This window comes from Pelophylax lessonae, assembly GCF_965119305.1.
Source record: "Pelophylax lessonae genome assembly, chromosome: 6".
Taxonomy (NCBI): Eukaryota; Metazoa; Chordata; class Amphibia; order Anura; family Ranidae; genus Pelophylax; species Pelophylax lessonae.
The window spans coordinates 112,221,840-112,245,583 of record NC_138773.1 but is presented as its reverse complement, the minus strand read 5'-3'; the positions used below and the strand labels follow the sequence as shown (position 1 = coordinate 112,245,583).

At 47.5% G+C, this 23,744-nt stretch overlaps 1 protein-coding gene across 1 annotated transcript in view; it reads left to right on the top strand.

Moving 5' to 3' along the window:
- REXO5 (RNA exonuclease 5) overlaps nucleotides 1–23,137 on the top strand; it is a 93,853-nt gene extending 70,716 nt beyond the window's left edge. The window contains exons 17-20 of the mRNA XM_082262313.1: nucleotides 881–1,100; nucleotides 5,547–5,713; nucleotides 21,632–21,738; nucleotides 23,042–23,137. Of these exons, the coding sequence (XP_082118439.1) occupies nucleotides 881–1,100; nucleotides 5,547–5,713; nucleotides 21,632–21,738; nucleotides 23,042–23,099 (552 nt within the window). The 3' untranslated portion in view covers nucleotides 23,100–23,137. The remainder of the gene's footprint in view (nucleotides 1–880; nucleotides 1,101–5,546; nucleotides 5,714–21,631; nucleotides 21,739–23,041) is intronic.
- Nucleotides 23,138–23,744: the final 607 nt, after the last annotated feature.

Genomic DNA, 23,744 nt, shown 5'->3' with positions numbered 1-23,744 from the left:
TTTCATTGGATCGGAGACCAGGGGGAATGCTTTTTGAAGCTGTGGAATGTAACCAATATATGCCATTACGGATACAGACCACGGAGTTATATGTCTGATTTGGGATGCCCCCCCACTTCGGAGGTTTATGCGATTTATGGATTTTACGCTCATGCTGTACACGGTTTTCCAATTGTGATATATATCTGGTTGATGGCGACTGTATCCACAATCTTTGATTCCATATTGTAAATTGACAATCAGTCGTAGACCCCAGCTTCCATATCATTTGGGATATATGTTGATACACACTACACCGTATTGCATATACTTCTTGTGGTTGGGGTTTTTTAGGTTCTAACACATTGAGAATTGGATCCTGAAGACGCCCATAATTTGGGTTAAACGCTTCATTCCGAACTGTGTGGGATTACCCTATTTTTTGAACACTTTATTATATGGTGATATGTATAACATGATATATTTTTATGTCAAACCTAGGGTTTGCTGTTTTTAACACTTTTTGCAATTTAACAATAAAAATAAGTTGCTTTTAATTATGACCTATACCGTCTGACTTTTGGGCACATTAAAAATCCCCATTTTCTATTGTCCCCCCTTTTCCCTTCCTCTTCCCTTCCCCTCCATTCCTTTCTTTTAGGGGGAGACCTGGAACACATTTTACATTTCCAGATTTAACCAGGGGATTGTGCCAGAATTCATCTTACAGGTGTCCCCCCACCCAATCTTTTTTGAGAAATAAAGTATCTAGTTTCTAGACATGCACTTGGCTAAAGATTTTGGTACCTTGGTACCAGTCAATAAATATATCAATAGATGCATCGTAGAACGCCATAACATTTCAGGGATCATTTTGACCATGTCTGTTCTTGTTTGGCAGGTTCAGAGGCTGATAACCAGGATGTCACTTGATTATGAAGACATTATAAAGGAGATGGAAGAAGATCCAGAAAACAGGGATACTATATATGTCTCTGGATTTATGAAACCCTTAACTGAAAATTATCTTCAACAGCAGTTTAGTCATTTTAAAGATATTAAAGCAATTTTTGCACCGAAGAATCTAAGAAGCCAACACCATGAAAAATACTGTTTTATAAGTAAGTAGTTGAAGCTGGTTGCAAGTAATATAGTGAATTTTAAGGCGTTTGGCCTAAAGAAAAAGTCTGATGCATTTTAATTATTGTATAGTGCAGACATTTTATGTAAATCTGAAAATGCTGGAATTCTGCAAGTCTGTAAAGATCTCCTTTACTTGTTTTATGGCCCGTTAAAAAACAGTACTGCCCCCTTAAGGCCAGTCATTGCTGGAGCGAATACTGCACTGTGGGGAGTTCAGTGTCAGAACTATCCCCAACCTCACACGAGCAGGAAACATTATTTTTTTATTATTTAAATTAAAGCAAGGCAATACATGATATGAGTACATATGTTTATATTTCAAGTAGCCAAGACAGCATCTATATTAAATGTTTGTACAGCCCAAGCTTTTTGTCTTATTGTCTGTACATAGCATCTGCTACTGGTGAACATATATATAAATATATAAACATATATATACATATATATAAACATGGTCGAACATCTTGAGCAGCCGGGTGGCAGTTTAGATTACATCTTCAATTTCCTTGCAACATCACAGAAATTTATAAAAAAACACAAAGTAAAGGGGATACAACAGGGTAAATATATAAATTGGAGGTAAAGCAGGGTTTATTTACCATCCTTGAAATAGGTGCTGGTGTCTTTTGGCTCCACCAAATTCAGTTTGTAAATGGATGGAAAACCGGCTAAAAGACCGTATTCAGAGAGTAGTGGTTAATGATTCTCACTCTGAATGGTATAAGGTTATCAGTGGTGTATCCCATACATATCAGTGTTGGGACCCTTACTTTTTAATATCTTTATAAATGATATAGGGTCTGGGATTAGAAGTACCATTTCAGTGGACACCAAGCTATGCTGTGCAGCTTACAAGCCAACTTTAATGCACTGTTTAATTGGGTGTATGTGGGAAATGAGATTTAATGTTGATAAATGTAAAGTTATGCACTTGGGGGCTAAGAATATGCATGCATCATACATACTAGGGGGAATACAACTGGGGCAATCAATGGTGGAGAAGGATCTGGGTGTTCTGGTAGATCCTAAGCTTAATAATTGCATGCAATGCCAAGCTGCTGTTTCAAAAGCAATGTTATGCAATTGTATTAAGAGAGATATGGACTCTAGAGAGAGATATAATTTTGCCCCTGTACAAATCATTAGTAAGACCTCATCTGGAATATGCAGTTCAGTTTTGGGCACCAGTTCACAAAAAGGTTATCGGGGAACTGGAGAAAGGGCAGAGAAGAGCAACCAAACTGATAAGAGGCATGGAGGAGCTCAGCTATGAGGAAATATTTGAGGAACTGAATTTATTACCTCTTGAGATGAGGAGATTGAGGCGGGATTTAATCAATATGTATAAATACATAAGGGGTCCACATAGTGAACTTGGTGTAAAGTTATTCACTTTCGGTCATTACAGAGGACAAGGGGGAATTCCTTACTTCTGGAGGAAAAGAGATTTAATATTCACATATGGAAAGGCCTCTTCACAGTAAGCTGTGAAAATGTGGAATAGACTTCCACAAAAACTAGTTCTTGCCATCATCCTAGATTGTTTTAAAAAGGCTGGATGCATTCCTAAATGCACAAAATATACCTGGATACTAATTTTTAACCACTTGCCTTCTGTGCACTTAAACACCCTTCCCATCCAGGCCAATTTTCAGCTTTCAGCGCTGTCACACTTTGACTGACAATTGCGCTGTCATGCTACACTGTACCCATATGAAATTTTTATCATTTTTTTCACACAAATAGAGCTTTCTTTTGGTGGTATTTAAACACCTCTGGCTTTTTTATTTTTTACAAAAAAAAAGAATAAAGACAGAAAATTTTGAAAAAAAAAAAAAAGTTTTTCTTATTTTCTGCGAGTAAATTTTGAAAATAAATTTTTCTCCTTCACTGATGTGCGCTGATGAGGCGGCACTGATAGGCTGCACTGATGGGCACTGATGAGGTGGCACTTATGGGCACTGATGAGGTGGCACTTATGGGCACTGATGAGGAGGTACTAATATGCCGCACTGATGAGCACTGATAGGCGCCACTGATAGGCGGCACTGATGGGCGGCACTGATGAGCACTGATAGGCGGCACTGCTGGGCACTGAGGTGGCACTGCTGGGCACTGAGAGGTGGCACTGAGGTGGCACTGCTGGGCACTGAGAGGCGGCACTGACGGGCGGCACTGATGGGCACTGAGAGGCGGCATTGATGGGCACTGGCGGATGGCACTGATGGACACTGACGGGTGGCACTGATGAGCACTGATGGGCAGCACCATCAGTGCCCACACTCAGTGCCCATAGTGCTGCCAGTCAGTGCTCATCAGTGCCTAGATGAGTAGGCACTGATGGGCACTGACTGGCAGCACTATGGGCACTGATTGTGGGCATTGATGGGGGGCACTGATGGCGGGCACTGTGGGCACTGTTGGGGGCAATGTGTGTATGTTTTTTTACCTTGCAGTAATCAGGGCACTGGTGATCAGTGCCCTGATTACATGTCTCTGTGTCCCCGGCGCTGTGAGGCTCCCCCTCCTTCCTCACACTGCAGGCTCCGTGTGAGGAAGGAGCGCCGGCGATGAGAGATGATCTCATATGTTTACATATGAGATCATCTCTCATTGGATGGTCCGATCACGTGGTGAATGGCCGCTGTGATTGGCCATTCACCACGATCTGTGATCGGCTGTGTCCAAGGGACACGGCCGACACAGATTCTCCCTGATGCGCGCTCGCGGGAGCGCGCGGGGAGCCTGCTTCTGGGAGGCCGTTTAAAAACGGCCTCCCGAAAATTCGAGTCCGCGCTGCAGCCGTATATAGGCTGTAGCGCGGATAGGAGAAAGTTAAAAGTAACAACACCTGGAGTAGTTGATTCAGGAAATATCTGATTGCCTCCTGGGGGATCAGGGAGGAATTTTTGTTTCCCTCACTGGAGCGAATGGATCATGCTTTATTTTTTTTTTGCCTTCCATTGTATCAATTATGGGTATAGGATAGTGTACATTGAGGTTTTCTTTGAACTAGATGGACTAGTGGCTTTTTTCAACCTAAGTATGTAAAACTCTCAGTACTTTTAAAGACTTAAAGAATGTCGTTAAAAAATACCTCCAAATTTTTTTTGTTTTTAACATTTGACTTTAGAATGATTGGACTTTCCCAAGCAAAAATCACATACTGTACACTGTTCGTCTGAGAAACATTTTCCATCATGCCCTTCTAATTTTATCATCACTTCAGTTAAAAACAAACATTGATTTGATTCCACTAATGATTAGAAAATCTAATGAATGTTCCAAAAAAAAGAATTTTAAACAAAATTATACTAGTGTATGGCCAGGTTTTCTGCCTCATGCTCCATTGTTTTTATAGAAGTATGTTGCACGGTGCAGAACTATTATTCTTTTCCAAGCAGCATCACTGAAAAGACAGTCCTGCTGAATCTGGATGCAATGGAAAATTGCATGGACTAATTAACTTATGCACACTGGAAATGCTTTCTGGTCAGCATTGCTTGTTGCCTGAGATCCCTCTTAAAAGTGGAACTTAAGTCTCCCAATCAACATTGATTATTTGTAATCCTCATGCTGCTAGCATTGGTAAATAGATAGGAAAGTGTATCATATTTACTTGTTTTAAACTTTTTTTTTTTTTTTACATTTCTTCAATTACTTCCTGATTTCTCGCCTTGGCAAATTATGTCATACATCCCAGGAGTCTTCAGGAGGGGAGGAGAGGTGGAAAAGTTTTCTCAGCTAAGCACACTCTCCTGCATGCATGTTAGGCTGGCCATACACTATACAATTTTCTTGTTCAACTTTCCTTTAGATTTACCAAAACCATGTAATATAGGGTCAAACCTAAACACTTTCAATTTGTATGCAGTCAGGCAGGCCCTTGCACTACATAGTTTAAGGTAAATCTAAAGGAAATTGAATAAGAAAATTGTATAGTGTATGGCCAGCCTTAGAGCTAAGGGCAGATGGATTCCTGCAAGCAAATGCTACATGAAAAATCTGCCCTTACTCCAAATGGCCACGTCCAGAAATGCTTGTTTTTCAAAGTTATTTCTCCACAAAATAAGCATAGAGATATGTATAGATGGGGCAGTTTTCTGTTAATACTAAACATGAGTTAAATAGTGTTTTTGGTTTGTGGTGCTCAGATACAGTGAAGATCCAATTTAAAGATTGTTATTTTACAGGCTCTACGACTGTTGCAGTTTATAAAGCTGCCCATTTATTATACAATGTTCTTGTTCAATTTCCTTTAGCTTTACCTTCAAATGTAGTGCACAGGCCTCCTGATTGCATACAAACTGAAAGTGTTTAGGTTTGACCTCCAATTAAATGGTTTTAGTAAATCTAAAGCTAAATTGTACAAGAAAATTGTATAATGTATGGCCAGCCTAAGGATGTTTTCTGACTTTTTGCAGAATTCCAAAGCCCACATAGTGCTGCTGTAGCTGCTGCTCATATATGTACCCATGGTGGATTCATGTGTCAGAAGGCAGTCACCTCCAGCCACTTTCTTCACTGGTTTCAAGATGCAGTGCTTAGGACCCCCTCACACACAGAGTTTATGCTTGAAAACAACCCTAAGGTAAGAAATGTTTGGTAAGTTTATAGGCAATAGCTTATATGTACAATTGAAACCTCATGTTAGAAACCTACATGCATACCAAGCCTATGATAGCATCTTTAAAAAGCTATGGATCAAAGAATTGGAATCAGACCTATGAAGAAGCTGTAAATTTAGTATGAAGCACTCGATGACACAGAGGGTAGAAAGCACCTAGAAGATAGCCTTTGAGTAATTAAAAGTGGCCCAGAGGATGTAAAATAAAACTGACCATTAACTGCAAGAGGAGGCAGGCCTAAAAAAGTGAACCATGAAGAAAAGAAAGGATAATAAAGTCCTAATCCCAAGGAGTAAAGGTGTTCTCGCAGAAGACATGATATGTTTAAAGCGGAGTTCCGGCCTCAGAAACTTTTTTTTGATAAAATACTGCCCAAATAGTGATCCTTAGCCCTTAATATATCCGCTAATCCGGTAGTTAATAGTTTTTTTTTTTTTTTCAAATATTTTTATTTATGAAAAAGGAACAACAGTCGAGAAACAATTTGTGACATGTATCATACAGACATATGTAAGCAAACTAAAACAGTAGATCGATGATCAACGAAGGTCCTGGCATAATCGTAGGACCCATCCCCGGTGGCGGGGATGGTGCAGGCACTTCCAACACGATGCATAGATAGCCAGGCACTAATACAGGTATGTAGAAAAGCTGCATTACGGAGAAAGGAAAACCGCTTCCGGCTGTCGCTCCCCAATTTTATCTAAAGGATGGGAAAGATAAGAGAAAACAGAGCCAAAGAATGGGTGACACACAGAGAAGACAAAGAAGGACGGTGAAGGGATTGGGACGGGGGGGGGGGGGGGGGTAACAGAGGGGGCAACTCCCCGCACGGACAAAACCCACGGGCATTCCCGAGGTGAGAATCAACCGCACATCAGAGACCTGCCCTTGTCAGAGAGCACGAAGACATTCCAGAAACCCAGAAACCCCATATCTTATCGTATCGTTCCCTGCAATGCTGCCTCGTGAGGGTGAGGTCCTCCATCCTGTTTATATCTTCCATCCTGTGCATACAATCCCCTATAGTCGGTACTCTGGTCGTCTTCCAAAGCACCGGGATGCAGGCCTTCGCAGCACTCAAAACATGGGGGATAATTAATTTTTTACTCTTCGAGATCGGTGTAGAGGAGACCTGAAGTAGGAAGAACTCCGGGATGTCCGGGATTTCCCTGTCCGATAGTTCCCCCAAGAGGGCCCGGACGGCTTGCCAGAAGGGACGTAGACGGGGCATGACCAGAAAATGTGGAGTATCGTGCCTACTTCGCTCTGACACCTCCAGCAAAGGTTCGACGTGTCTGGGAAGATTTTATTCAAAATAGAGGGAACCCTATACCACCGGGTGAGGATTTTATAGTTTAACTCTTGCAATTTCGCGCAGGTCGGGGTCTTCAAAGCCAGGGTGTACACTTTCAGGCGTTGCGCCGGGGTGAGATGCAGCTGAAGATCCCGCTCCCACTTGTCCAATCCAGGGAGGACATAGTCCTCCCCCGGTGAGATCAGGAGGCCGTAGGATTTAGACAGCGTGCCCGGCAGGTTCCCGTCCCCCACGCAGTATTCCTCAAATGGAGTGAGGTCCCTGGAAAATGCCGAGGGGTCTGGTAAGGAGCGAAGATAGTGGTGTACCTGGGCAGCGTGCCAGAACCCCAGTCGAAAGGAGCCACTACTCGACATCAGCTCCTCTTTCTCTATCGCTCATTGACAGACGTAGTCTTCTTGATTCTCAAGAGCTGGGTTATGTTGTCTCCGCAGGAGTAGGACTAGGCAGAAAGACAAAACGTTCTGGCTCCACCTTAGGGGCAGTCCCTGAGGGTATATCCTCCCTCTCTCTGCTACAGGGAATCAGTTTTTTTCTGTCTAGTTAGGAGTAAGGACCTAAGTTCCTTGCTGGGATCTTTTGGTCCTGGCAAGACTTTTTTCTTTAAGAAAAATACATTTTTTAGGTAGTTTTCTCCAGTGTTTTTTCCTGTGAGATCTTCAAGCAAAGATGCCGGACTGGGCGACACTTGTGGTCACCCCAGCCGGCCTACGAGCGCGCGCAGACCATGGCATTGCGCTTGGTCGGCCGCGACACATTCAAGTAAGTATGCGGGGCCGGGCGACGGGCTGGATGTTGAGATCCAGTGGTCACCCCGGTTTCTGCCTACGAGCGCGTGCAGACCAGAGCTCCGCGCTGGGTCGGCCGCGACGGAGTCCCAGTGGAGGGACTGACCTTGCGAGTTAAAAGTCTCGCTTGGACGCCAAGAACCAGAGAGTCGAGGCGTCCGGAGTGGTCCACAAACCCCCACCCCGGTGGAGAGGGTATTGTGAAGAGAGGGTGCCTGTCGGTTCGGTATGGTGAGTAAACGTTCCCTTTTTTTCCTCGTTATGAGGCAGTATGTATTATGGGCCCCTCCATATATGGTCAGTATATATCTGATACTTACAAGTCCCCCTTGTAATACAGCATGTGTTTGTGGGAAGTGGACTTGGTTTAAGAGCTAACACTCTACCCAGCAGACTGTAACATTACAGCTGACATAGGAGGTATAATCCTACCTTATGTGTAGTATATCTTCTGTAGATCCATATATCGCCTCTTAGCAGAGATGCAGGTGGATGTGCTGGGAAAACGATTTCGGCGGTCCGCCGCCATTTTGCCGTAGACCAAATGCATGTATGTCCTCAGGTCACGCCGGCCGCCATGTTTTTGGAGTCTTATGTCTCTTCTATGGGGGCGGCCATGTTTTGTGAGCCCAGCTACCTCGTGGAGAGCTGGGAACGCCGGAAGGCGTACACAGGGGGCGGAGCCACGTCCTTCTACCCGGGAAAAAGCAAACAGCTCCTTCCAGTCTGTGTAAGACAGACGCTGACTGCAGTTGGTTGGAAACTGCACTGCATCGGTTGGTGAGCCTTGGGGGTCCCTCTCTCTCTCTCTCTGTGGGATCGAGAAGCAGGTACTCTGAGGGGCGCTATTGCGCCAGGGGGAGACACACAAAAAAAAAAAAAAAAAAAAAACGTTTTTTTGTTTTGCTGGCAAAGGTGTCCTGAGTTAACATGGACCCTGCCACTCATGTATCTCCTCTGGATCCCCTCGAGGGGTCTGCGGGATCCTCCAGCACCCCATTGACAATTGAATCATTGTCAGCTATTATGGAAACTTTTGTGTCCCGGGTGGAAGTGGCTTGTCAGGGACAGGGTGCAAGAAAGCGACCCCCGCCTAACCCCATATTATCTGAAACCTCGGATTCAGACTCTGAGCCCATTTCTGCAGTTGCAGGTACTTCATCTGGGATTGGTGTCTCGGGTCCTGTCTCTTCAGACAGTGAGGAGGATGTTTCGGCATCAGCCATAGCCCGAGAGGAAGCGTTGGTAAACGCACTCATTGTATCTGTTCAAGAAACCTTAAGGTTACAGGGTATTCCATCGGAAACAGCTGAAACTGAAATCCCTTTTGGGACTAAAAAACGCATCAAAGTGGCGAAGGTTTTTCCATTGCCCACATGTTTTGGCAATCCAATCGAAGAAGAATGGCGTCTGCCAAAACGCACTACTTACTATTTCTAAACGCATTGACAGGCGTTATCCGTTTGAGGAAACCCTTATTAAGAAATGGACAGAACCACCTGTGGTGGATTCACCAATTGCTAGATTGAATAAGGCCACGGTTATTCCTTTAGAAGACGCTCCGTCTTTTAAAGATCCAGTGGATCGCAAGATAGAAGCTATGTCTCGCACCATGTTTTCCTTGATTGGATCAGCTTTCAGACCTATAATAGCTATTGGTCTGGTTTCGCAGGCTGTAACTGAATGGACCAAGTGGTTACGCCGGGACTTAGAAGAGGTCCCTCAGGCGGTATCAGATTTGTTGGAACAAATGATACAGGGGTTACAGTTTGTGTGTGATGCGGCGTTAGACGCCACTCCTTTATTGGCGCGAGCATCAGTCTCAGCAGTGGTTCTCAGGCGTACACTGTGGCTAAAAGGTTGGTTAGCCGACCAAGGTTCCAAAAAAGCATTGGCTAATATCCCCTTTTCAGGAGAGCGTCTATTTGGAGCCAACTTAGATGAGATCATTAAAGATCTCACGGGTGGAAAGAGCACCTTTTTACCGCAAAATTTTAAAGGTAGAGGAACTCGTCAAAGACGAGGGCCTTCTTTTTCTGCTCACAAGAGGTTTTTTCGTCCCGCGGGTGAAAAAACTAAGTCCTCCAAAGCTCCTGCAAGAGGCGTCAGGGGTCGTTGGTCGGGCAAGCAAAAGCCCGCCCCCTCCAGACCTGAAGATAAACCATCCAAAGCCTGAAGGTGCGCCCCCACCCATAACTGGGGTGGGGGGACGTCTTCGCCGGTTCCCGGATCCATGGCTTTCCAGAATCCCGGACAAATGGGTTTGCGAAGTCATAAGGTCAGGGTACAAGATCGAGTTTCGATCTCTCCCACCGGCGCGATTCTTCCCTTCCAATATCCGACTATCCTCAGATCGTTTAGAAGATCTGCGGAGAGCAGTCACAGATTTACTACAACAAGGAGTGGTAGTCCACGTTCCTTGGACAGAACGGTTTCAAGGGTTTTATTCAAACCTATTTACAATACCCAGGAAAGAGGGCAAAGTGCGTCCAATTCTGGACTTAAGAGCACTCAATTCTTTTGTCAACATAAGAAGATTCAGAATGGAGTCCATTCGCACGGTAGCAGCCTTCCTGCATCCAGGGGATGTCCTAGCGTCCATAGACATCAAGGACGCCTATCTTCACATTCCCATTTTCGCAGGACATCAGCGGTTTCTACGCTTTTCCGTAGAAGAGAACCACTATCAGTTTGTGGCGTTACCTTTCGGTCTCGCCACGGCTCCGCGGGTCTTCACAAAGGTGTTGGCCCCAATGTTGGCACTTCTGCGCCAAAGAGGCATATCGATCCTTGGTTACCTAGACGATCTTCTGCTTCATGCAGAGTCTCCTCAGACCTTGCTACAAAACATAGAAATTACTATGATTTCTTTACAGGAATTCGGGTGGCTGGTGAACCAGCAAAAGTCATTTCTGGTTCCCACCCAGAGGCTCGAATATCTGGGTCTAATTCTAGACACAGTCAGGACAAGAGTTTTTCTTCCGGTAGGGAAACTCCGAAAGATTCAATCAGCAGTCCAGTTGTTACTGTCCAACAGCTGGTCTTCCCTTCGGACTTGCATGAGGGTTCTGGGGTTGATGGTGGCTTCGTTCGAAGCAGTCCCATTTGCCCAGTCCCATACCCGAATTCTTCAGCAAGAGATTCTTCTCAGATGCAATCGGAATCCGGAATCCCTGGACAATCAGATCCGATTGAGCAAACAGACCAGAGAGTCTCTGGTCTGGTGGCTTCGGTCTCCGATGCTCAGCCAGGGAAAGTCATTTCTGCCAATATATTGGACGATAGTGACCACGGATGCCAGTCTATCCGGATGGGGAGGAATTCTCGGTCAGTTATCTGTCCAGGGACTTTGGTCCCCGGAAGAATCCAGGTTACCGATAAATGTATTGGAACTGAGAGCGATCAGACTTTGTCTGATTCACTGGACCGAGCAGCTCCAGGGCAGCCCGGTTCGGATCCAGTCGGACAATGCCACGGCCGTGGCTTATGTCAATCACCAGGGGGGCACCAAGAGTGTCCGAGCGGCCAAAGAAGTGGCTTGCATTCTTCGCTGGGCGGAACGATTTGTTCCAGCAATCTCTGCGGTGTTCATTCCGGGGGTGGAGAATTGGCAGGCAGATTATCTCAGCCGTCAGACCCTGGATCAGGGGGAATGGTCCCTCCATCCAGACGTTTTCCACCAGTTGTGCCTACGGTGGGGCACCCCGGATGTGGATCTGTTGGCATCACGATTCAACAGGAAAGTTCAGAGATTCGTGGCTCGCTCCCGCGATCCTCTAGCAGAAACCGCAGACGCACTGATCGCCCCGTGGGGGCAATACCAGCTAATATATGCCTTCCCTCCTCTCGCGTTACTGCCAAGACTTCTTCGCAGGATAGAGGAGGAAGGAATTCCAGTAATCCTGGTAGCTCCGGACTGGCCTCGTCGAGCTTGGTACGCCGACATGGTCAGACTGGTGGCGGACGTCCCGTGGAGACTTCCTCTCAGGGAGGATCTACTGTCTCAGGGACCGATCTTCCATCCTGCTTTACGATCGCTGGCTTTAACGGCCTGGCTCTTGAGACCCAGGTGCTGAAGGACAAAGGTTTGTCAGCTTCAGTTGAAGCAAGGAAAGCGACTTCCAGAAAGATTTATCATCGCACATGGAAGTCCTACATTGCATGGTGTGAACCTTTGGGGTTCCGTCCTCGGTCTTATTCGATTAGTCGAATATTGGCTTTTCTGCAACAAGGGGTTGAGCAGAAACTGGCCTTGAGTACTATCAAGGGTCAGGTCTCAGCATTAGCCATCTTCTTTCAGAAGCCTTTGGCTACTCATTCCTTGGTGCGGAATTTCATCCAGGGGGTGCGACATCTGGCTCCGCCAGTGCATGCGCCGTTACCCCCCTGGGATCTTAATTTAGTGTTGTCGGTTCTTCAGAAGCCTCCCTTTGAAGATATTAGGGAGATTCCTCTACCTACGTTGTCCCAGAAGGTGGCCTTCTTGGTGGCTATTACTTCTGCACGTAGGGTGTCAGAACTGGCCGCATTATCTTGTCGTTCCCCATATCTGGTGGTTCATAAAGATAAGGTGGTTCTTCGTCCGAATCCATCCTTCCTACCAAAAGTGGTTTCAGAATTTCATCTAAATGAAGAAATTGTATTACCTTCCCTGTGTCCTAAGCCCAGTCATCCTCGGGAGTTTGCTTTACACTCCTTGGATGTGGTCCGGGCGATCAGGGTATACTTGAAAACGACAGACTCGTTTCGCAAGACGGATTCACTTTTTGTGATCCCAGATGGACCCAAAAAGGGGTTGCCTGCATCTGCCGCGACCATTTCCAGATGGATCAGACAGACGGTAGTACAGGCTTATTCTATTAAGGGTCGGGAGCCCCCGTTCCCTGTTAAGGCGCACTCCACTCGGGCACTTAGTGCGTCATGGGCCTTTCGCCATCAGGCGTCAGTGGTCCAGGTGTGCAAGGCGGCTACCTGGTCGTCGGTGCATACCTTTACTAAACATTAAGGTTTTGCAGGCCGCAATTTGAGGAGACCAGTGGTCTACCTCGAGGGTTTTTCCGTTGGAAAATTTTTCTTTAGTCTCATTCTTTGTTTATAATGAGCCTTTAAAACTTCTAGTTTGGCACCGGTTGGGCCTTCTAGATTGGATTTGATTTGTCAATCCCACCCCTCATTTGTGGCACTGCTTCTGGATGTCCCAGCTCTTGAGAATCAAAAAGACTACGTCTGTCAATGAGCGATAGAGAAAAATGGATTTTTGTAAGATCTTACTGTAAAATCCTTTTCTCTTAAGCTCATTGACAGACGTAGTACCCGCCCCTCTATCATTGAGTTGGGTTGGGTTAAATTCTCTGTACTGCTTTAAAACAGAACTGATTCCCTGTAGCAGAGAGAGGGAGGATATACCCTCAGGGACTGCCCCTAAGGTGGAGCCAGAACGTTTTGTCTTTCTGCCTAGTCCTACTCCTGCGGAGACAACATAACCCAGCTCTTGAGAATCAAGAAGACTACGTCTGTCAATGAGCTTAAGAGAAAAGGATTTTACGGTAAGATCTTACAAAAATCCATTTATCGTGGGCCACCGAGATTCCCTGAGGAAGTGGACTGCATGAGAAACGCCTCTGGACATCAATTCGCGGAAAGCCGAGTCCCCTAATCCAGGGGAAAACTCTGGGTTACCCAGGATCGGGTAAAGCGGGGATGTCCGTGTGGATATGGAGGGGTGGGAAAGAGCGCGACGAGTGGTAGTAATCGTCACGCCTATCGTGGGATGCGCCCGGATGCCTCGCGGAAGTTCCCCCCTAACCCACGGCATTCCCTCCAGGGAGGTGGCAGTTTGCCCCCTCTCCAACTGCACCCACAGTTTACCCGTACCATGTCTCCGCCAGTCAATCAGCCGGCCGAGGTGGACCGCCTGATGATATTTAGCTACATCCGGGAGAGCCAGGCCCCCAGAGTGCTTCGGTAGAGTCAACTGGGCCCGAGACAGTCTCGGCCTCCCGTGAGCCCAGATGAATTTCAGGAAGATGCCGTGAACTTGGGCAAAGAATGAGGCCGGGATCCTCACAGGCAGTGCCTGCAGCAGGTACAAAATCTTCGGGAGGATCGACATCTTAATTAGGTTGCACCGGCCGAACCAGGAATGCAGTCCGGTATTCCAAGTCTGTAGCAGGCCACGAATATGGGTCAGGAGGGGCGGGAAGTTCAATTCATAGATTTTGGCCAAATCCGAGGGGATCTGGGTCCCGAGGTACGTCAGGGCTCCCTGAGTCCATCTGAAAGGCAGCGTTGTAGACAAGTGCGCCAAGATGGGGGCCGGAACGCCCACCCCCAGAGCCTCGGACTTGTGAAAGTTCACTTTCAAGTTAGAACACCGGCCGTACCGTTCCAGTTCCATCAGCAAATTAGGTGCTGAGATCGCTGGGTTCGTGATGGAGAAGAGCATATCGTCGGCGTATGCCGGCACCTTGCACTCCAGGTCACCAACCTTAATTCCCGATATATCGGGGTTGGCCCGTACCCGCCCCAGAAATGGCTCCAGAGAAAGCGCGAACAGCAGCGGGGATAGGGGACATCCCTGCCGGGTACCATTAGAGATGTCAAAAGGGGCAGAAAGTACCCCATTACATTTCACTTGGGCCGATGGGCGAGAGTAAATATGCCCTATCCAGGACATCAACGTATCCCCGAAGCCCATCGCCCTCAACATAGAAAGCATGAACCGCCAGCTGACGCGGTCAAACGCTTTCTCCGCATCCATGTTGAGTAATACGCAGGTCGTTTTCGTCGACTGGGCCATGTGGATAAGGTTCAAGACCTTAGAGGTATTGTCCCTTGCCTCCCGGGAGGGAATGAAGCCCACCTGATCCAGGTGGACCAAGTGCGGCATATGGTGGCTAAGGCGATTGGCCAGAATCTTCGTGAACACCTTCAGGTCTATGTTCAGCAAGGACATAGGCCTGTAGCTGCCACAGCTGGAAGGGTCCTTCCCGTCCTTGGGGAGGACCGATATGTGAGCCCGAAGCGTGTCCGGTGGAAAAGACGACTCCCCCCTGCCCAGCAAGTTAAGCCACGCCACTAAGTGAGGTCCAAGGACCTCCAGGTAGGTGGAGTAATAAGGCAGGGTGAAGCCGTCAGGACCTGGAGCCTTCCCTGCCTGCAAAGCTCCCACCGCTGATTGGAGCTCCAGTAGGGTAATGGGTGCCTCCAGTTCCTCCCTGGCCTCAGCTCCCAAAGATGGGAGGACCACCGAGGCCAGGTATTCCTCCACGGCGGACGAAGTGCCCCCCTGGTCCGGGAGGTTATACAAGGAGTCATAGAAGCCCCGGAACGTGCTAGCGATCTGTTCGGGCAGCGTAGCGGAACCCCCCGCGGGAGACGTGATACGGGGAATATAATTGGCAAGTTTCTGCGCCTTAACCGAGGCCGCCAAAAGCCTCCCGCACTTGTTCCCCTCCATATAAAAGGCATGTCGGGCCCTCTGCAGGTCAGCTTTGGCTTTGGAGAACATAAGATCCTGCACCTGGCGGCGGAGTACGAACAGTTCCTGTTCATCTGACTGGTCCAGGTGCTTTTTGTGGGAGGTTTCCAACAGGTGGATCGCCCCCAAGAGTCGCTGTAGTTGTTGAGATCTCTGCCTCTTCAGCCGAGCACCATGTTTCAGGTACACCCCCCGAATGACCGCCTTATGGGCCTCCCAGACGATCCCTGGATCGCAGTCATCCGCGGTGTTAGTCCGGAAGAATTCCGTAAGTTCCTTCAGAACGTCCGAGCGGACCTCCTCGTTATTGAGGAGGGAATCGCTTTAGGCGCCAGAACCGCGTCTTCCCCCGCATGCCATCCGCCAACTTGTACACCAGCGAAATCGGCGCGTGATCAGAGAAAGTCACCGTGCCGATCGCGGACTCCAGCACCGCGTGTAACTGGCAATGCGGAATCAAGAAGTAGTCTATCCTGGAGTATAACCTGTGGGGTGGCGAGAAAAAGGAATAGTCTCGTTCCCCATTGTGTTGCATTCTCCACACGTCGATAAGCTGAGCCTCGTGGAGAGCACGAAGAATTTGTTTCCGCGAGGTGTGGGGCACTGAAGAGCCGCCAGAGGACGTATCCACCGTCAGGGATAGCGGGACGTTGAAGTCGCCCCCCAAGATCAGCTGGCCCACCTGAAAGGAGGCCAACCGCTTAAGGACTCGGGCGATAAACACGTCCTGGCCATCGTTAGGAGCATAGACACTCGCCAGTGTCACCATAGTCTCCCCAATGGTGCCCCTCAGAAACACGAAACGGCCATTTGGATCCAGTAGGGAGTCCTGGCAAGTCCAAGGCACCCTGGCAGCCACAAGAATGGACACCCCCCGTGACTTGGCAGCAGCGTGCGTGGAGTGATAGGAAGTGGGGTAATACCGGTTAGTCAGTCGCTGCAGGCGGTCTGAGCGGAAATGCGTCTCCTGGAGAAACGCCACATCAGCCCGCTGGCGATGCAATTCGTTAAGAAGGACCTTACGCTTCTCCGGGACGTTCAGTCCCTTAGCATTCAGGGAGACCACCGTGAGCTCGTCCAAGGGGGGGGGGAAGGGACCAAAAAGGGCTAGGAAAAAAACAAAGGACCAGACAATGGGTGGGAAGGAAGAAAAGGAGCCGGAAAGAAGGGGGAGAAAGAGGGGCAGACTAGAAGAGAAAAAACGGAAACTGAAAGGAAAAGCAGAAAAGTAGAAAAGGAAGTCGGGGTAGGAAATACCCCGCTTCAACTAACGGGCAGCTAAGCCACCAGGCGCTCGGAGACCCTTAAGGGATCTCCAGCACAGGCCTATTTGGGGATGCGGGTAGACAGGTACAGCCTGAACCGCGGCCTCCGGCCTTCCACCCCGCCCAACCCCAGGTGTGGGCAACATGAGGAAGGAGACAGAGGCGGCAGGGCAACCAAGGGACCGTCGTGGACGGTAGCGAGCTGATCCCACATGGCAGGGAGCTCGTCTATTCAAAGAGAACAGTAGAGAAGAGCAAAGATCCGCACTAGAAGAGTGCCAGAGGAGAAGAGCCGCAGCCGGCTACACAGCACCGTCACACATCAGGAACATCAACTAACAAACAAAACCCATAATTGTAACAGTAATTGCAATAAATTAACAGTACCCCGTTGGAAAGGGGGTCCGAGCAGCCATCTCCCGAGGTCCCGTGGGTGAGCCGACACAACATCACCACCATGGGGGCCAGCCTAGTGGGCAGGGTCCGACCCGCACCCCCCACCAACACGCCATCCCGTGCATCCCGAACTGTGTGGCCACTCGAACCCCCCTCCAGGAAGTCAGAAGGCACATGACCCCCACCAAGAGACCCTCGACACTCCCCACACCAGCAATAGCAACGGCCCCCCTCCCCCAATACAGGCAACAGAAAAACGCAAGCCCAATTCCCGGCAAAGCCCGCCAACCCCCACCCGACAATGCACCCCACATGTCCAACCTGGAGGGACCAGAAGGCCAAGCCCCCCAAAACCCCGTCCATGTCCGAAAGTCCCTGGTCCAGAACGGCAATACACATCAACTGAACAGTCCCAGGGACCAGCCCATAGTCCACCCCACCCCCCAACCCCCCATCCCAAACCACCAGAGCAGGGCGTGGGCCAAGGGAGGGGGACCTAGACCCAAGGCCACCCTGGGGGCCACCCCCCTAGGACACCCCAGCCAGGGATCCCGGGGCACCCGAACAGGGGAAGGTGTGTAGCAGCAAGGCAGTCCAGAATCTGGGAACATGGGTCCCCGGGGACACAGCAGCAGCGGACTCCAGGCATGGCACAGTGCACCGAGAGATCCATATGTCCGGGGCAAGGAAGGCAGTGTGGGGGCGGGGCGGGGAGGGCACTCAGACATGACAGTGTTCTCCGGCATTCGGGGCAGCGTCTAGGCAACCGTGCCAACAGGGACAGTGGGCAAAAAAAAGGGGGGAAAAAAAAAGCATATAAAACAAGGGGGGGAGGAGGGGGGGCACGGGAGGGCCAGCATCACACAAGCAGGGGTCCATCACCACATAACCCCTTGCGGGGCGACAGCAGGATTCCCTAGGGAACAGGAAAAATCAATCCGGTGGGGATATGCGGGGTAGGCGGCAGTGCACCCCTATACTCACAGGACCGGGCTGCGCACTGTTCAGTCTTCACAACGAATCTCCGGCACCCGGACCCGGATCGGCGGCGGGTGCGTTGCGGCCGCGGGGGGGGCGAGGCACCTCCGCTCCGGGATGGTCTGTTCCGTCGTTCGGCAGGTCGTGGAAGCAGCGTCAGCCAGTTCGGCACCTCCACTGGCTGGGTCTCCAGGAACTCAAAGAGGGACGGCAGCTCCGCTGGTGAGCGGAGGGTGAAGGAAGAGTTACCCTTCCGGATAGTAACCGTCAGCAGATATCCCCAGCGGTATGTAGCACCCTCCTTCCGATTCAGGTCCAGGACTGGTCTCAGAAGGGCCCTACGATACAGGGTAGCTCTGGAAAGATCCGGCAGGATTTTAACCTGGGCCCCGTCGAAGTCCACGGTACCGGCCTCCCAAGCCTTCCGGATCACAAGGTCCCGATGAGTATACCGGTGGAAGCGGCAGATCACATCCCGTGGCCGAGCAGGATCCGCCGACCGGGGGCCAAGGGCACTGTGGACCCGATCAAACTCCATATTAGCGGGAAGGTGTTCCCCCAGCAGGTTTCCCAGGATGGCGCTCACGGTGGCGGACAGGTCCTCTTGGCCGGTAGCCTCCGGCAGTCCCTTGAGGCGGACATTGTTCCGCCGACTCCGATCCTCCAGATCCTCCATGTGGAGCTGCATTGCCACCGCGGCCTCCCGATGAGCAGCATTCTCCCGCTCCACCGCTGCCAATCGCCGGTCCACAGAAGCAAGGGTAGCCTCACCCGCCGTTACACGGTCGGCCACCCGCTCGACCTCTCCACGAACCTTCTGCACTTCCCGCTGGTGCGCCGCCTCCAGGCGGCCCACAATGGCCTCAATGTCCCTAGTGCTGGGCAGGGAGCGAATGAGCGCCCGAAGTTCTTCATCCACACCCGTTACAGGCTGGGACCCCGAAGTCGGCGGGTGAAATGCCGCTGGGGTGTCCAGGATAGTCCCAGTAGAGGAGGCAGGAGAGGTGGAGGGATCATTCCCGCCGGGAGGGCCCTGGGCTGTGCATGGCCGCCATGTTGCCAGCCGGGGAGGAAGCCTGGGATGCCGGAAAAAAGTGCAGAATTTCACAGCTGGAACGCTTCCCAGAAGAAGATCCTACACCTGCAGGGGTCCCCAGGGTTTTCCTCTTTCTGGCGACCTCATATCAACGTCCACTGCTTAGGTAAGTCGGGCCGGGTGAAGGAAGGCACGGAGCTCAGCAGGGGTGCGACCTCAGCCGGCCATGTCCAGACCACGCCCCAGTTAATAGTTTTATATGTTTTTATTTATCAGAAATTCTTACTTTAAAAATCCTTTGCTGAGCGTGGCCATCTTTGCTGGGGTTATACGAAGCCGCAGTGTGTAGATGTCTTCCCTTCTTCCTGGTTGTGTATGCAGAATGCGGTGCGAAATCTCGCGCATGCGCAGTACTATGCGATCGGTTTCCATATCATCGCGTCATTTCCTTTTTGCAAATAACGCGATGAGAGGAGCGGCCGGCCGCCTACGTCACTGCCCATTGCCTTCTGGGAGTGATGAGTAAGAGCTCCCAGGACGCATTGCGGGACAGGAAGTGACGGCGCGGGCCGCGGCCACACAGGGAGGAAGTGGAAGGAAAGGTGAGTATATTTTCTTCTGAAACAAGGTAAGTAAAAAAAAATTTGGGAATATCCAATTCTTTTTCAGGTTACAATAAGGAAGCGGATGCCACAACATGTAAAGTAACGATTTTGTGGCCGGAACTCCGCTTTAACTTCCAATACATAACTTGCAGACAAAGTAACTGGAGGCCAGAAGGTGTAGTGATTAATCCAAAGTGCTAATACCAGTTCCAGAGTATCAGGGAGCCCCCAATCTCTCCTGTACCTGGGTTGCAACAGCCATGCTTTTGACATTTATGACTAAGAATAGGGAAGAAGAAAGAACCAGGGAGAATTTGCAGTCAGAGGCCACTGCTGACTACTAAGGCCTTAAACCTGGTCAAATCCCTCCAGTCGGAATCTGGGGAAGTCTGGTTCCCTGCTGTGCTCTGTGGTTGCTCCCACCAGGCTGTATGTCCATACAGGACACAATGGTGACATTGAGGCCAGCACATCAAACTGCTGAACTCAGTAGAAGGCCAGGAATTCTATGCTCTTAGAAATGTTGGATTGTAAAGATTTTTGAGACAGAAGTTTTCTCATCACCACAACAGAGAGATCAGTGGTATGAGCAGTGGAAAAGGTGAATATTTCCTGTCTACTTTGCTGGATGCCCTTTTAATTTGGGGACAGAGTAATTTTAAGTAATAATTTACAGTATATAGTTTCATGAAGAGGCGATCTCCACCCAGGCTTCATGTGCTAAGGCTATTATTGCATTCTCCGTTGTGAGTGGTGTAGTTAGCCTAACATTATACTCTCCTTAGGACCAATTTCATTTTTGTGCCGCTTTAATAGGATTTAGGATACCCAAAGTACATCTGGCAGATCTTTATATCCTAAAAAAAAAAATTAAATACTAATTTCTTCAGACTTGAGCAGTTGCCACCTTCAGTATGTGGGTTTAGTTTTCGTTGTGGCAGCACCTTTTTAAAATATTTTTGCTATTGGGGAATGATAAAAAATACCTTTATAATCAAAAGAAAACTCTAAAAGAGTTTGAGAAATGTTTTAAACTTATATTCAGAACAAATTGTGTGTTTGTGTTGCTTTGCTATGATTTTTTTTGCATGCACAACACATCTAGCATGCCAATTGCGGACAGTCTATAACAGTGTGTATGGACTCAAATTTTATTGCTTTCCTTATCTGGAGAGAGCTTTCTGGAAATTGTTCCATCCTATCCAGGGTTTTTTGAAGGACGTGAAGATTTCTTGTTAGATAAAAGATAAAAATAAATAAATAAAAAAAAAAGAATATTTTGTCTTAAAGCCTACAGTTTGCCTAAAAAGCATTGCTAATCTGAATGGGCAGCAAAACCTCTTAACGTTGCCTGAAACTATTTTATTCTCTTCTAGTACCAATATTCCCATAGTATTGTAATTGTACCAATAATGGGTATACCAGGTAAACAAACTTAACATGCATAAAACAACAAAAATAAAAAAACTACTGACACAAGTGGTGGAACTTCCAGGGTTGCAAAGGTAACACTTGCTTGGAGGGAAGGACCCCAGCCAGGGGTCAGGGGGGCCCTTCATGGTTTCTTGCACTGAGCCCTGAGGGTTCTAGGTACGCCACTGACCCAACCTGCTTATACATAGTTATTAGACTGTTACCCTAAAATCCATTTCTCCCTCTTTTGAGGCTCTGTGGATAGAGGATGACTTTTTTCTAGTTCAGTGTTCCCTGCAGTGGAAACTGATTGAGTGTGATTATTTTACATGTGTAAAATTAGGTCATTTACTGCATATTTTATATTACACATGGTGTATTTCCCTCAAGTCAACCGTATCTTTACAAATCCTGGTTATTAAAAATACATCTAAACCCTAAAACAAAAAAGTAAAATATTCAGCCTTATATAGGTATGCACTTTTTCTGAATGCATACTTGAGATCTTTTACCTTTAAAAACAAATCAGCATTAGTAGTTGTGATATTTCTATTCATTCATTATTATGAGATTTTTTCATAACCCTGTTTTTTTTTTCTCAGGCTAATCTTTCAGAAATAATAAAGAACACGGATATGAAAATTGATCAGATTTATAGGAATCTTCCAGTGAACACCCTGTGTCTTATCCTTTTCCCTGGTAACAATAGGTGAGAAAAATGTGTGTAAAAAAACTCAGTAACAGGTTAGCTTATTTTATTATTCATTCACAGTCTTACCTAAGCTATACTGGAGAAAACTTGCTAAACATTCTTAGTTACTATTTATACAGTAGCAGGTTTAGTAGCACAGTTTGTACACTTGCACTTTAAAGAAACCCTACAACTAAATTATAGTCCTGAAATACTTCAGTACCAGCCTATTTTTGCAGTTTGTAGTGCTGTGCCTCCCCCCACCTTGCCACCGCCTTCTGCGAGACCTGGGCATCCTACCTGCATGGCCACCGAAGACCAGATCAAAGCCGCATTCGGCTCTGATCGGGTCCCCATGCCAATACCTGGAAGTGATGTCATGACATCACTTCCGGGTACTGGTGCCAGATTAAAAACAATGACAGCATTCAAAACAGCCAAACTTGGCGTTTTGAATGCTTTTAAGTGCAGAGGAGGGGTTTGGGGTATTTTAGACCCCCAGATCCCTCTACAAGAGGTACCTGTCAAGTAAAAAAAAAAAAAAAAAAAATTAGAATGTACGAAAATATCAGCCCATATCGGCCGATACCGATACGCAATGACCAAAATATCGTTATCGGCAATGAAAAACTATCGGTCGATCTCTATTATAGAAAAAAGAATTAGGAAAGTTTCAATCAAAGTACCCTTTTATTTAGCTATCCCCTGTTTTGTTGGGCTGAGTGGTGGTTCTATTGCAGAAATAAATTCACAATTCAGCTTAGCTTAAAGTGGCATTAAGTCCAAAACCAAAAATGTACTATACTGTAGCTTACAGTACTGTAGCTCTACGATTAAGCCCTTGTGGGCATGTCAGAGGGTGTGGCGTGGGGATTGGTACATAGCGGAGGCCATCTCACACATGTTAATCATACAGACTGGATTGGGAGAGTGGAGATTTTTCTAAGTATATTGTAGCTTACCAATCATTAGATGGGGTGCCTACATTAGTTTTCATTTTTTTAGGCTCTTTTTGCTGTTTTTACCTGGTGATCTGGCCAGTTAACGCACCTCCCGGATTATACAAACACCATTCTGAATGAAGGAGCACAGGGGGCAGATTTAGACAGCAGCATTGTCAGTCGGGGGGGGGGGGGGAGGGAGTGTTAGAAGTACTAGCAGATTTAGATACAGTAACAAATTGAAGCTGAACTCCAGCTAATTCTGCATAATCAATTTCAGAAAATATAGTTTTTTACATTAACATAACTGAATTAAACAGTCCATGTTATTTTAAGATGGCAGTGCCAAAGTTTGATGAGTGTTTATATTTCCATTATAGGGACGGTGGAGTCCATCCAGGCTTTGGTTTGATGGGAATAAAAACTGACCACATGTGATTTATAAATTATTTTATCATTGTACTTTTCAAATTTTTTATTATATAATAATAAAATATTTTTTTCAAACTGGTTTAGGCATTACTGTTTTATTATATGGTACAATTGTTGAATATTTTCTTTCCATTGTTTATTTGGAAATCAATCTGAATGAGGTTTAATCTACTTGGATGATTTGGGATTGTACTAAACACCAGACATAAGGAGGTAAGTAATTACAAAGACAGGAAGATGATGTAAACTCATGCCGAAAACCTGTTTCAGAGGGCCAGTCTAACTAAACTTTCTCCAGGCCTTGCCTTGGCCAGGGAACCGTATATTATACTTGAAAGTGATGCTGCCAGTTCTATCTAGTATGTTGGTATTTGGCACCATGTAATTCTCAATGCAGGGTTTTTACTAGTGAAATAAATAATTGTTAGTCTTACCCCTTTAGTCCCTTATACAAGCTTAATGGCTACCTATAACTTTAAAGCTGGTTTAGGGTTTCTTTGCTGTTTTCTTTTTTTTTTTTTAATGAAAAAAACTTCAACTTTAAAGCCTGACCAGAAAAAAAGATTTTTTTCTCTTACCCTAAAATCTTTTTCTTAAAGTCTTTTCTCTAGCGCTCATTGACAGACGTAGTCCTCGGTGATACACCACCTT